The 14,366-nt window shown below is 40.3% G+C and overlaps 1 protein-coding gene across 1 annotated transcript in view; it reads left to right on the top strand.

The window, feature by feature from the left end:
* Positions 1-960: 960 nt before the first annotated feature.
* ANK3 (ankyrin 3) overlaps positions 961-14,366 on the top strand; it is a 687,904-nt gene continuing 674,498 nt past the window's right edge. Inside the window, exon 1 of the mRNA XM_045437484.1 lies at positions 961-1,289. Coding sequence (XP_045293440.1) covers positions 1,230-1,289 — 60 coding nt within the window. The 5' untranslated portion in view covers positions 961-1,229. The remainder of the gene's footprint in view (positions 1,290-14,366) is intronic.

Below are 14,366 nucleotides of genomic sequence, written 5' to 3'. Positions count from 1 at the left end.
TAACAATAAACAATGAAACTAAACAATGAAAATTTAACAATGCTATAAATTCTAGTTAGATACCAGTGCTCCCCTAGGGCTTTGAGCTTGGGACCTGCTCTTTGATAAATAGTTTAGCGTCAGAACACTTTCTTCTGGTTATAATCAGAAGAACTGGAAGAGAATTGAAAAGGAAATAACTTTCCCGCCAGTGTGATTCGCTGTTCTTTAATGCCCTGGCCCTGCTCGGTGCACGGACTGAACGCATCTCCCCGGACTCCAGTGACAGGCTCTCCCCCTTCGAGAGACATTGCTTCACACCCCGATCTGAATCTGAATAATAAATGTTGTGGGGGGAAGCCTCCTGAATCCAACTGTCCCTTGGCCTGGTCCAGGACAGGAGCTCTGCAAGCCTGGTTATTTAAGCCTCTAGAAACAAGGCCACTCATAGGTCCTGTCCCCTATTTCTTTGCTAGATCAGGCACAGCGCCTACCTATCCCGGACGGCTCTGGAATTTTATTTTTTAACTGGACGAGTAGCCGAAGTATTCTGTGTGCTGCCGGAACCCCGGTGGGGAGGACGGGAGGCTGTGGACACTGTTTTGAAGCTGTCTGCCTGGCAGACACGGCTTCCGTATGGGTTATATGCTATAGATTGATAATAATAAAAAAGCAAAAGCAGCATTGCTCAATGATTTTACTCACCTGAGCTTCAATAAGCACCAATTAATCAAAGAATCAGAGACTTTTATTACTATTTTGTTACAATGGACGTGGCTAGGGGAACTGTATTCAGCAGCCCGCGGGAACTAGGACTTGCCCTCCCTCCCTTCCCGGAGCTACCTCGGCTCCCCTCCTCCCCAGGTAAGACCCCCCACCCCACAGCCCCCGCTCCGCGCCCGCGGCCGCTCCGACCCCCCCCCCCCCCCCCCCCCCCCCCGAGCGCCCGCCGACTGGGCATGCTCGCCCGGGCCGGGCGGCCAGCGGGGCGCGGGCTTGGCCCTCCGCCGCGCCCCTACCTGAGGCGAGGCCCGCCCCCCGCACACCGGCCCAGGCGGGCACCTGGCGGGCGCTGCGGACACGGCAGGGGGAGGAGACAGCCGCGGGGCGGGCGCCGCGGGGCCGTGCGTGGCGTTGCCGAGCTGCAGCCGAACTTTCTCCCCAGAAGTCCCGCTTTTGGGGTCAGGAGGAGCGGGGCGGGGAGCGGAGAGCGGAGATCCTGGAAGGAGCGGCGGCCGCAGCTCGGCAACATGGCCTCCTCCTCCACCTCCTCCTCTCCGGCCGGGGCCGAGAGCACCCCTCCTGCGCAGGTGAGCGCCGCCCCGCCCCCCCTACCTGTGGCTTCCTTCGTGGCGGGGGCGCGCGGGCGGCCGGGGGCTGGGGCCGGCGGGGGCCGCGGGGCGCCGGGGGCTGCCTGGACTCCTGCCCTCCGGGGTGCGCCGGGCGGCCCCGGCCAGGCGAGCGGAGGGGGAGCGGATCCCCGCGGGTCGTGGGGTTCTGGCTGCGCCGAACTGAAGCCGCGGCCCGGGGCGGAGGCGTGAGCAGTGCTGGTGTGCCCCGGCGCTCGAGCATCCCCGGGAAGGACGGAGGAGGGCCCGAGGGTCTCGGGCTTCTGCTTCGAAACGTTTGCCGCTTAGAAAAGCGCGGCCCAGGGCTCGGGACGCGCTCCTCTCTTGGGCTTCCAGTCTCTGGGCTTTTCTGGTCTGGGCTCGCCCCTCCAACTCCGTGCCAGGCTGAGCCCTTCGTAGGGACAAGACCGAAGTAGGCTGCGGGTTTGGCCGGCAGGAAATCACCTGGTGCTGAAAGTTACCTTCAGAATTAGTGTGCCTTTTTTGTTTGTTTTTTTTTTTTTTTAAAGGTGAGTCAAGATACTTCGTTTTAACCCAGTAAGAAAACAAAATATACCTAAAGGTTGGGACATAGATGAAAGGCAGACCTGTACGGATGTAGTGGCAGTGCCTGGGGATGGCTTGGGGTGGGATTACCTCCTCCTCTAATCTTCGACCGCTTGCCATAGGCGTGCAAGTGAAACACGAGGTAAAAACCGGGTGCGTGATGTGCAAAAGCACAGCTTCCAGATAAGTCTCCTTCCTCCCACCCCACACTCCCGAGCGTATTGCCACCTTTTAGCCCAGAGGGTTCAGCGGCAATTTTGCAGCTGCCATTGGGTGTATAATATAGGATAATTGGTTTAAAACACTTGCGTATGTTTTCACGTTCATAGAGTGCCGACGGAAGTGGCCTCGAGAAACAGTAGTTGTCTTTGGGGAGGACCCGGGGAGGGGGGAAGGGGGAAGGGAGAAGGGAGACTTAATTTCATGTACCTTTGGGGACCTTTTTCTTTTTTAACCATGTGCATGCAAGATCTATTTTAGAAAAATGAGAACTACCACCTTAAAAAAAAATGAGGTATGTGTGAGTAGCCTTGAAGGCAATAGCTTACTTAGTTTCAGATTACGTAGAATTTCGCTTGAAACATACAAATCTTCTAGCCCTTATCATGTCTCCTTTAGTCGCCAAAATCCTCAGGGAATCAAGGGGACGTCTTCAAAAGAAGACTCTTAAGTCTTGGCAAAGTTAATAGGTGGTTTCTATTGCTAATTTGATTCTAAATTTTAATTTTGCTTGTTTGAAAATTAAGTGTGGCTTGTCTAATTTTGGAAGAGACCACTTTCCATTTAAACGCACGTTTGGGAGTCATCCTAAGGTTGTAACCAGACCTTATTCCAGGAGGGTAGGCCACGCAGATAGGCTGGAGTAGGAAAATTGGAGGGAGACGGTCTTGCTGCCTTAGCAGTTCTGGCATCCTTATAATCTGCTGACCTGGGCTCAGTCGGGAGCATCTTGAAGGCAGCAGATTTTCAATATTGAAAGTGGATGTAAAATTAAAATCACAGCTCTGAAATGAAAACTGAAAATAAAACAATCTCTTGAGCATCTCAACACAGCCACTAATATCTAGAGGGCCCATTTCTCTTAGTTCTCAGATCAGTGGAGGATGAATAAGTGAGCTGTAGTTGTAGTTAAGTCAATGAGCTGTAGTTAAGTCAATGATGAACCATTTATGATGGTTCTCAGTGTTCTTTTTGTTAAAGCATAAATAAATATCTGTTTTGTAATCTGCACAGTGATATGTTAGGCTCCATAGCAGAGAATGTGGCTCAATGTCCTTCAGACAATGTAAAGACCAGTCAGGGTGTTTTGGAATCCAAGGAAACACTGTGGATTCTGAATTTGTTTGCATTTTTGTGGTGGTGGTTACATTAGGACTGTGGTTTTCCTTTATTCAGTATTTAAAAAAGTTTTTTTCCTTCTACGGTGTTAATGGAGCAAGTGAGTCTGCTTAATTCTAGATTAATATTTTGGTAATTGAAAATAATATAATTTCTCTGGACTCTCAGGGTTGTTCTTAGCTTGATTTCTGATTAGTAACTTGTTTGTTTCAAATTTTTTTGTAGAATGTGTTACTATAATTATAGGAAATCAGTATAATCCAAATTAGAGAGCCTGTGAAATTCTAGCCTATGCAAGTGGCATTTTTACTTTTTTGAATAAACTAAATACTTGAAATTGATGATACCAATTAACCTGACACTTTTATACCCGAGTGTTTATGAGTTAATAAATTTTAATTGAAATGTTTAGCCTTGCTACACTGTCTCCAAAGTTACTAAAGTCTACCCTTCTGAGAAGATCAAGGTTACTAATAATCTAATCAGATCTGAAGTAACCTTTCCATGTATATATTGACGGGTCTGTTCATATAACTCTACCCTTGGATCTTACAATGTGAATGCCAGGGAGGTGTTGGGTTAATGCCGGAACAATAAAAGTATCTGGAATAGGGCCATTTAATTTTGATTTTTCATTTCATCCTCTGTCAACAGTTTAAATTTGTGAAAACAGCTTACATTTTTTAAATTGCCTTCTATCCATGATATAATTTTTAAGATTAATTTGATATTACCTACTTTCTTTTAGACATTTAAAAATCTTATTATTATTACTTTTAATTAAAAATTTTTATTTATTGGGGCGCCTGCGTGGCTCAGTTGGTTAAGCGTCTGACTCTCGGTTTCAACTCAGGTCATGATCTCACGGTTTTGTGAGTTCAAGCTCCACCTCAGGCTCTGCACTGACAGTGTGGAGCTGCTTGGGATTCTCTCTCTCTGCCCCTCCCCTACTCACACTGTCTCTGGCTCTCAAAATAAATAAGTAAACTTAAAAAATAAAACAAAATTAAATTTATTATTATTTTTACCTACAAGACTTTTTTTTTTTTAAGTACTAGAAGCCCAACTGGTTAGTTATAAATTGAAAGTTCCTACAAAGTTAAGTGCAGTCTCTGAGTATGTTTTTTTTCTGACTGGACCTTAAAGGATGTGGTAACATCTTCAAAATCTATAGTCACGGTTGAAGTACTCCTGGACACTTGTCTCAGTGTGTTTGAAAGTGGGCAGACTTTCAAACAGATTTATCTTCCAATTGATTTGTGTCTTCCATATCTTCCAATGGATTTATATGCAAAAGGACAAAGATATTTCCAGGAACCAATCAAGTTCCTGTTTGGAGTGAGATAAATGGCACCAAAATAGAATCGATTCTTCCATGTTTTATAGAAATTACTCCTGAATTTCCTCTTTGGGAAAGTCCCATATGGATTGATTAGCAAGTATCTTATATTGGGCAGGAAGAAAGCAGGTACATGAAAGTCACGTGCTTTCAGATCTAAATAGATGGTAGTATTTTTTTTGGGATAAACTGTCTTTAGTACTTCATAATGTATATTATTAATAAGCAGAGATTAAGTGAACTAGCGTTTGGAGTTAGAAAAGAGAACTATTGAAAAATTGGCCCTAGCATGCATTGTGTTTTCTGGGTAGGGCATGAATATTCAGAAGTGGCCTGGTAGATGAAAGAGGCAGAATTGAAGTTAATTGAAATGCCATTGTAGAATAAAGAATTGTGTGTTGCTGAATTGGAAAGGCTGTTTCCTCAAGTGTTTTAGAGATAGCTACAGTGATTCATTAGTAGCTATTTTGTCCCTCTAGCACCGACTGCATTCTTGCCCTATGCGGTTCCTCTGGGTAATGTGAAGACTTCATGCCAATAGTCTGCCATGCAAGAGTCTGCTACTGTTCTCCCCTTTGTTCATGTCATGACATTTTATGTGGAACCTTGGCAAAAAGCAGCTCTGTGACTGCAGCTTTGCTCGTTAGCATCGAACATAGGGCTTGACACACAGTAGGCCTTCAGTGAATGTTTGTCGAATGAATGATAGAATAAATGATGAAAAGGATCTGGCATTCAGATTCAGGAACAGATTTAGCCATTTGAACAATACTTTGGAGCTCCTATCAACTGAAAAGCACTCTGTGTTGCACAGTCTTGGTTTTTACTCTCAAGAAGTTCATAATCCAACTTACTTACATTTGCATAGGACAAGACCTACACAGAGCCAGTACTGGAAATTTTTCCATGCATAGATTTTTTATTTAATCGTGTGCCATGTGCCTGATTTTAGTTTGGGCTTTAGTGTATAATCAAGAAGGGGAAATGTAGACAAAAGCACCTAAGAGTTTTAGGATGGCATCAGGAATGGAGAGACTTTACATTTCCTAGTTTCTGCACTGAAAAAATGCTGCAGAATAGAAATGTGTGAAAAGCCACAGAGAACTATATGGAAAGGTGCTCTAACTTTTTCTTGTTAATGACTGTCTAATATCCACAGTGTGGATAGGCCATAATTTATTTACTGTTTTACCTATTAATAAACATTTACCTTGCTTCCAGTTTTTTGACCTCAATACACAGTGCTGCAAATAAATATCCTTACACAAAGAAAAAAAAATTTGTAATCCAATTGGATGGAGAAGACATATGCATCTTTAATAATAGCAGCGATGATTTCTTGTGCCTCTCATGGTGGATACTGTATACCTTAGCACAAACATTAGGGTAGGGTTTATTACCTCACCCCATTTTCTACACAAAGAAACTGAGCTTTCATAGTTTCACAGAAAGGCTGTGCAAGTTGTAATTTGGTAAGGGCCGAAACTGGATTGGAACTCCTGTCTGCTAGAGCAATGGGCAGAGCAATGATGATGCAACCAGGAAGCCAGGAATGGAGTCCCCATAATCCAGCTAACTAGCACTGTGACCTCAGAATCTTATCACCTCTTTGGCTTTGCTTTCTCTCCTGGAAAGAGAGCTGGAATAAATGGTTTCTAAGCTGTAGTCCAGCTCAATTAGTCTATGATTTAAAAAAAAAATTAAATGCTAAGAGAGAGGTGTAGATAATTAGTAACAAAGTGATATATTTCCTTGTTTCTCGGAAGCATTTCCCCCTCATATTTTGGCATTCCTGATGTTAAGATAATTGCCTGAATGTTGAGAGCTTTTAAGTTTATTATATATTGTTTATTTTAAATGATTTATTTTTCTCAGAAAATCAGATTTTAAAGAAATAGTGCTTTTTTGCAATTGATGATATCTTGCAGCATAAGGCATTTAATAGTTCCAGGGAGGAAATAGAAAGATTATCTCAGTGAGTTTGGGCTGATAATTGAACACTCACCAAGGACAAGGGATTTGAATGGAGTATAAAAGAAGAGGAATACTTCATATGTAGGTGGAAAGCAGTTGGGATAGCTGCTCGGACTCTGTGGGTCCTTTAGGTTTCCTCCCTTCCTTCCTTCTTTTCTTCCTTCCTCCCTCCCTCCTTTCCGCCCATTCTTCCTTCAATTTGAGAGGTAATCAGTGGTATACTGGTAAACTGCCTCTCAAAAAAAAAAAAAAACCCTGATTTATAGCGTTTGTCCATTTCTGGGATGTAAATATAAGAATTCTGGTCGCCAATTCCGACGTGTGTGGGGAGTGGGGTTTCCCCTATGCAAACAAGCAATGCAGGAGGGTGTCCTACCATTCAACTAATTTCCCACATTGTCTACCCAGACGTAGCATCAGATCCCACAGGTTAAAGGCTACCCACTACACTACTACCTCCCATATCAGTTTAAGCCCGAGTTATCAACTGTGCTTCTGACCAACTGGCTATAAACGGGAGGGTCTCATAACCCCCTCTTTGGGTTTGATTAACTTGCTAGAGCAGCTCACAGAACTTGGAAAAACATTTTATTTACTGGATTACTGGTATCAGGATGTAACTCAGGAACAGCCAGATGGGAGACATGCATAGGGCAGGCTGTGGGAAGAAGGCTCAGAGCTTCCATGCTCTCTCTCTGAATGCCACTCTTAGGGTATCTCCATGTGTTCACCATCCTTGAAGCTCTCAGTACCCCCTCCTTTTGGGTTTGAATGGAGGCCTCATTACACAGGCAGGATTGAGTAAGTCATTGGCCATTGGTGATTGATTCAACTTGTAGTACCTTTCCCATCCCTGGAGGTTAGTGTGTGGGACTGAAAGTCCCAACCCTCTGATCCCATAGTCAACTCCACCGGCAACCAGTCCCTGTCCTTAGGAGTTTTCTAAAAGTCACCTTGTAACATAACAAGATACTTTTACTCCTCTCATCACTTAGGAAATTATAAGGGTTTTGGGAGTTTCATGCCAAGAAACAGGGTCAAAGACCAAATATATATTTCTTAAAAATTATAATATAGAATACTTCCACCGTGACTGATTTCAAGCTGCCAGTGGGAGGTAAACATGGAGTTGGGGAGACATGTGTACAAGTGACTGGCAAGCTGGCATTAGCCAGCTGCAGCACACCAGTTACATATGGTAAAAGGCACTGAAATTTTTTGATTGAATCAATGATTTGTTTACTATGTATTTGGCACTTACCAGATACGAGGCACATATGGGGATACATGGATAAATAAGAGCTAGTTTTTACTCTTCATGATGTCATAGTGTAGCTGGCCACTTAAATGAATTAAAAAAATTGTTATTTATTTATTTGTTTATTTATTTATTTATTTATTTATTTATTTATTTATTTATTTATTTATTTAAATTCAAGTTAGTTAACTTACTGTGTAGTATTGGTTTCAGGAGTAGAACCCAGTGATTCATCACTTACATATAACACCCAGTGCTCATTCCAAAAAGTAACTTCCTTAATGCCCATCACCCTTTTAACCCTTCCCCCTACCTACCTCCCTTCCAGCAACCCTCAGTTTGTTCTCTGTGTTTAAGAGCCTGTTACGGTTTGCCTCCCTCCTAAGGGAGGATTTTTTTAACAAAAAATCTTAATTTTTCCTTCCCTTTCCCCATGTTCATCTATTGTATTTCTTAAATTCTATATATGAATGAAATCATATGATATTTGTCTTTCTCTGACTTATTTCGCTTAGCATAATATAATCTAGTACCATCCACATTGTTGCAAATGGCAAGATTTCATTCTTTTTGATTGTTGAGTAGTATTCCATTGTGTGTGTGTGTGTGTGTGTGTGTGTGTGTGTGTGTGTGTGTGTGTGTGTACATGCCACATCTTCTTTATCCATTCATCAGTTGATGGACATTTGGGCTCTTTCCATAATTTGGCTATTGTTGATAATGCTGCTATAAAGATTGGGGTACCTGTGCCCCTTCGAATCAGCATTTTTGTATCCTTTGGATAAATACCTTGTAGTGCAATTGCTGGATCTTAGGGTAGTTCTATTTTTAATTTTTAAGGAACCTCCATAGTCTTTCCCAGAGTGGCTGCACCAGTTTTCATTCCCACCAACAATGTAAAAGGGTTTCCCTTTCTTTGCACCTCGCCAATGTCTGTTTATTCTTGAGTTGTTCATTTTAGCCATTCTGACAGGTCTGATGTGGTGTCTTGTGGTTTTGATCTGTATTTCTCTGATGATGAGTGACGTTGAGCACCTTTTCATGTGTCTGTTAACGATCTGGATGCCTTCTTTGGAAAAATGGCTATTCATGTCTTCTGCCCATTTCTTCACTGAAGAAAACTGTTTTTTGGGTGTTGACTTTGAGAAATTCGGTACAGATTTTGGATACTAACCATTTATCCAATATGTCATTTGCAAACATCTCCCATTCTGTCGGTTGTGTTTTAGTTTTGTTGATTCTTTCCTTCACTCCAGAAGCTTTTTATTTTGATGAGGTCCCAATAGTTTATTTTTGCTTTTATTTCCCTTGCCTTCGGAGACATGTCTTGTAAGAAGTTGCTTCAGCTGAGGTCAGAGAGGTTGCTTCTTGTGTTCTCTTCGAGGATTTTGGTGACTTCCTGTCTCACATTTAGGTCTTTCATCCATTTTGAGTTTATTTTTGTGTATGGCATAGGAAAGTGGTCCAGCTTCATTCTCCTACATGTCGTCATCCAGTTTTCCCAGCACCATTTGCTGAAAAGACTGTCTTTTTTCCATTGGATACTCTTTCATGCTTTGTTGAAGATTAGTTGGCCATGCATTTGTGGGTCCATTTCTGGGTTCTCTATTCTGTTCCATTGATCTACATATCTGTTTTTGTGCCAGTACCATGGAACCAGAAAAGACCCCAAATAGCCAAAGTAATGTTGAAAAAGAAAAGCAAAGCTGGAGGCATCACAGTTCTGGATTTTAAGCTGTATTCAATGAATTTTTAAGTAAAGGAAGGACTCTTATACTGAGAATGGTTGATCAGCTCTCTGTTTTCCACTGAGAATAAAATAAATACCAAGTAGATCCTCAGATATCTAAGTTAGAAATGAGAGAACTGAGGTTTATAACTAGATTATTAGATGTTAGAGTGGTGAAACATGACTTTTAAGACCTCGTTTCTTTGGAAGTCAAATTAAGCCTAATAGATTTTTCTTCCGCTTGTGTATGTGTTGGTGAGTGTGCATGTTTATTAATCGCATTTATTGAGATACAATTTACAATTTGAGATTTACAATTTATAATTTGTGATATAAAATTCACCATATTAAATGTATAGTTAAGTGTACAAATATTATACTCCAACCATGACAAAATATTTATCATCCTATGTTTGCTTGTGTTCTTTCCCAATTAAATTCTCTGCAATCCTCCAGGCAAATACTGTTCTGATTTCTTTCACTATGGATTCATTTTGCCTACATGTTTTTTGTTTGTTTTTTGTACCTGGCTTCTTTCCCTAGCATAATGGTTTTTTTTTGCTGTTATCTTTTCATGCTGTTGTCAGTATTAGTAGATTATTCCATTTTATTGCTGAGTAGCATTTCAATGTATAGAATGTACCACAAATTGTTCATCCATTCATCATTTGAATTGTCTTCAGCTTTTGTCTATTATGGATAAAACTGCTATAAACATTTTCGTATATATCTTTTTGTTGACATATATATCCCCCCCAACCTTTTTGTGTATGTGTGAATGAGGTTAAATAACTAGGATTAGGATTGTAGAGTTGAAAGCTCATATATGATTGACTGTACAAGAAACAACTCACATCTTTCTTCATATCTGTAGAGAATGAATGATCTCAGATCAGAATGGGAGGGGAGGGGAAAACCCATGGAAAAATTATTCCTTTGGCATGTGCTTAATATGAGAATTTTTGAAAAATATGATTTTAACAATGGAAGAAAGATGGATATTGAGAAAAAATTGATGTTAAGTAAGACTTTACAAGCTTGTAAACTATAAGTTTAATAGTTTTATTGAGATATAATTTATATACATAAAATTCACCCACTTACTGTGTACATGTCAATAAATCTTAATATATTTACAGAGTTGGAAAATCATCGCCACAATCTGATTTTAGAATATTTATTACCCTCTAAGAAGTGCTCACTTATGGTTAAAAAAAAAAACCCCAAAACAAAAAAAAAACCCATGGTTTTGGAGTTAAGTAAGACCTGTGTTTTCGCCTGTATTTTACTAGTTAGCAACTGCGTGACCTTGGTAAGACAAATCTCGGTTTCTACACCTTTGAAATAGATGAAGACACCTCCTTTACTATGTATATACATATATATGTATGTGTGTGTATATATATATATATACTTTAATATATATATATATACTTTAATATATATATATACTTTAATATATATATATGTATATATATATATATATATATATATATATATATATATATATATATATTTTAATGTTTATTCTCGAGAGATAGAGACTGAGCATGAGCAGGGGAGGGGCAGAGATAGGGAGACACAGAATCCGAAACAGGCTCCAGGCTCTGAGCTGTCAGCACAGAGCCCAACACGGGGCTTGAATCCATGAACCGTGAGATCATGACCTGAGCTGAAGTCGGATGCTTAACCGACTGAGCCACCCAGGCACCCCTACAATATTTTTTATAAAGATTATAAGTAATGCACACAAAGCACTTGGTACATAATAAATATTGAATAAATGGTAGTGTTTATTGTTAAACTGTGTCTGCATTTTTGTAATTTCTGTGGTATTTTGTTCATATCCTTATAACTGCTCAGTAGTCTCTCGACTAAGGATGCCTTTGAACATATCTTTTAAATGTTTATTTATTTTTGAGAGGAGGGAGGGGCAGAGAAAGAGGGAGACAGAGGATCTGAAGCAGGCTCTGTGCTGATAGCAGAGAGCCCCATGTGGGGCTCAAACTTACAAACTGTGAGAGCATGACCTGAGCTGAAGTCAGATGCTCAACCCACTGAAGCACCCAGGTGCCTCCTTTGAACATATCTTTTAAGAGGAAATCACGTAGAGTAGGAAGAGGACTTTAGATAAATGTACTGAGATGTTCCAGCTCTTCCATTTAATTGCTCTATTGGACAAGTCACTTAACTGTGTCTGTTTCCTTCTATGAGGAATTATAGTAATAACATCCACCTTGCAAGATTGTTCTAAGTGGTTGAGGAAATACACATGGTATGTCGATATAGTAGGTGCTCAGTAAATAGGAAGTGTTATTCTATGATATCAGAAGCCATCATCTTTAAAAAAATTTTTTTTTAATGTTTACTTATTTTTGACAGAGAGACAGAGCATGAGTGGGGAAGGAGCAAAGAGGGAGACACAGAATCCAAAGCAGGCTCCAGGCTCCGAGCTGTCAGTACAGAACTCCACATGGGCTCGAACTCACAGGGCTAGAACTCACAAACTGTGAGATCATGAAGTGAGCTGAAGTTGGTGCTTAACCGACTGAGCCACCCAGTTGCCCCTAGAAGCCACCATCTTTGAAGTGTTCACATCTAGGAATAAAATTTATGTACAAAATTCAAGGCATAGATGGAAAATTAGCTCATGTGTGCCTATTTGCTATATAAATGTTTATATTTTAGTACTAGTGGAGTGTAAGGACAAAGCCCTTAATAAAATATTTGATTAAATGAATGCATAGATGAGTAAATAAAGAAGAAAAAGTATTTTGTGTATATGGTTTTAGTCTCCCTCAGTGTTTAGGTATCTAAGAGAAAATTTCATTTTCCAAGCTTCAGGTTTATTTGCTTATCCCCTCCTATTTGGCAGGACAGGCTAGAGGGTGGGGAGCAGGATAATTAGAAATTAGAGTAAGAACAAGAATTATAATTTTTTTTAAAAAAGGACTATAATTGCTGACATTTGTAAACAGCTGTTTATATTTTAAAATAACTTTCATGTTATTTTTTTAAATTTGTATGTCAACAACCATATAAGGCAGTTGGAGCAAATAGTCTCATTTTAGGAGAAAGAAAGACAAGGTTCAGAGGTGTACTTGTTCCTGATCTTTATGGAACTAACAAGTGGCAAAGCAAACGAGGGAAGGGGGCAATAAATAAGAAAGCTTGCGTGCTGCTGGTGGGAGCTTAGACTGAGGCAGTCCTTCTGGAAAGCATCTGGCATTACTTAAGCAAATTAGCTAGTTATTTACTCTTAACAATTTAATTCCTACAGGTGGACACTGGTCCCCAAAGAATGTGTCCAAGGTTATTCACTGCTGTGTTATTAGCGGTAGGGGGAATGGGAGGTAACTGGGGACCACTGCTGGGAGAGGGAGTGTATGCATCATGGAATTGTCTGTAGCCATTAGAAGCAACAGATTAGGTAAACAAAATTAACATGAATGGATCTGAAGAATGGAGTGCTTGGGGGGCACCTGGGTGGCTCAATTGGTTGAGCATCCAACTGTTAATTTTGGCTCAGGTCATGATCTCATTGTTCATGGGATTGAGCCCACATCGGGCTCTGCACTGACAGTGTGGAGCATGCTTGGGATTCTCTCTCTCGCTCTCTCTGCCCTTTACCAGCTCCTGCTCTCTCAAAACAGACAAATAAACAAACAAACAAAAAACCTTAAAAAAAGAAAAGAATAGAGTGCTTGGTGAAAAATGTAAGAGTGAGAGACATATTAATTATTTATGTGAATTAAAAATTCATAAGCATAAGCACAGTAGGCATTTCATAAGAAACTTACATAAAATACTCATTAAGTACATTAGAATAACTGCCGGTGGGACCCAGTGAATAGAAGTAGGCTATGTAGATAAAAAAGAATTAATGAAGAGAATAATGATAAGGTGCTATGAACCATTACATATGGCTCACTCAGCCTGCTGAATGATGAAGTTAAAAACAAAAAAGCCCAGCATATTGATATAGTTTGAATACCTTTTATGTGATCTCTGTTACCACTAGGCTTAACCAGGGAGACCCTGCTATCATTATACTGTATGGAATGGATAGTCCAAGTGAAATAAAATTTGGATTGGTTTCTGAAGTTGCAAGTAAAACTTCTCACAGAGAGCAGCACTATTTTTGTTGTTGTTGTTGTTGTTGTTGTTATTGTTTTGTTTTTTTAATAAAGATTTATAAGGGGCGCCTGGGTAGCTCAGTCGGTTAAGCGTCTGACTTTGGCTCAGGTCATGATCTCATGGTCCATCAGTTTGAGCCCCGCTTTGGGCTGTGTACTGACAGCTCAGAGCCTGGAACCTGCTTTGGATTCTGTGTCTCCCTCTCTCTCTGCCCCTCCCCAACTTGTGCTCTGTTTCTCTTAAAAATAAATAAATATTAAAAATTTTTTAAAAGATTTATAATATGGTACACTTGAGTTGGTATAATTTAAAAATTAAATTCCTTTTAAATTTTATATTTGGGATAATAGAGACAGATGTGTCATATGGTACAGTTTTTATGGAGTTAGAATGTAATATACTAAATATTTAATTATAAAATGATAAACTCCTTATTCTTCATGAATTCAAAACATACTCAGTATCCTCTTATATCTAGATGTAGTTGTCTTCGTGTATACTATTTTTAAAGGATATAAGTGATTTTTTTTGACAGATATATCCCCTTCTATTGTATTATTTGTTTTCCAAGTTAAATTTGAAGTGATACATCACTTTTTTGGTGGTATGGGGTGGCTTTAAAAAGTGCAGATTTATTATGTTGCAGTTCTGGAGGTCAGAAGTCCAAAACGGGTTGGTTGGACTTCCTTCCTTCTAGAGGCTCCAGGGGAGAATCCT

This window comes from Leopardus geoffroyi, chromosome D2 (assembly GCF_018350155.1).
Source record: "Leopardus geoffroyi isolate Oge1 chromosome D2, O.geoffroyi_Oge1_pat1.0, whole genome shotgun sequence".
In the NCBI taxonomy this organism is placed as follows: domain Eukaryota; kingdom Metazoa; phylum Chordata; class Mammalia; order Carnivora; family Felidae; genus Leopardus; species Leopardus geoffroyi.
This window is presented reverse-complemented; position numbering and strand designations above follow the sequence as displayed.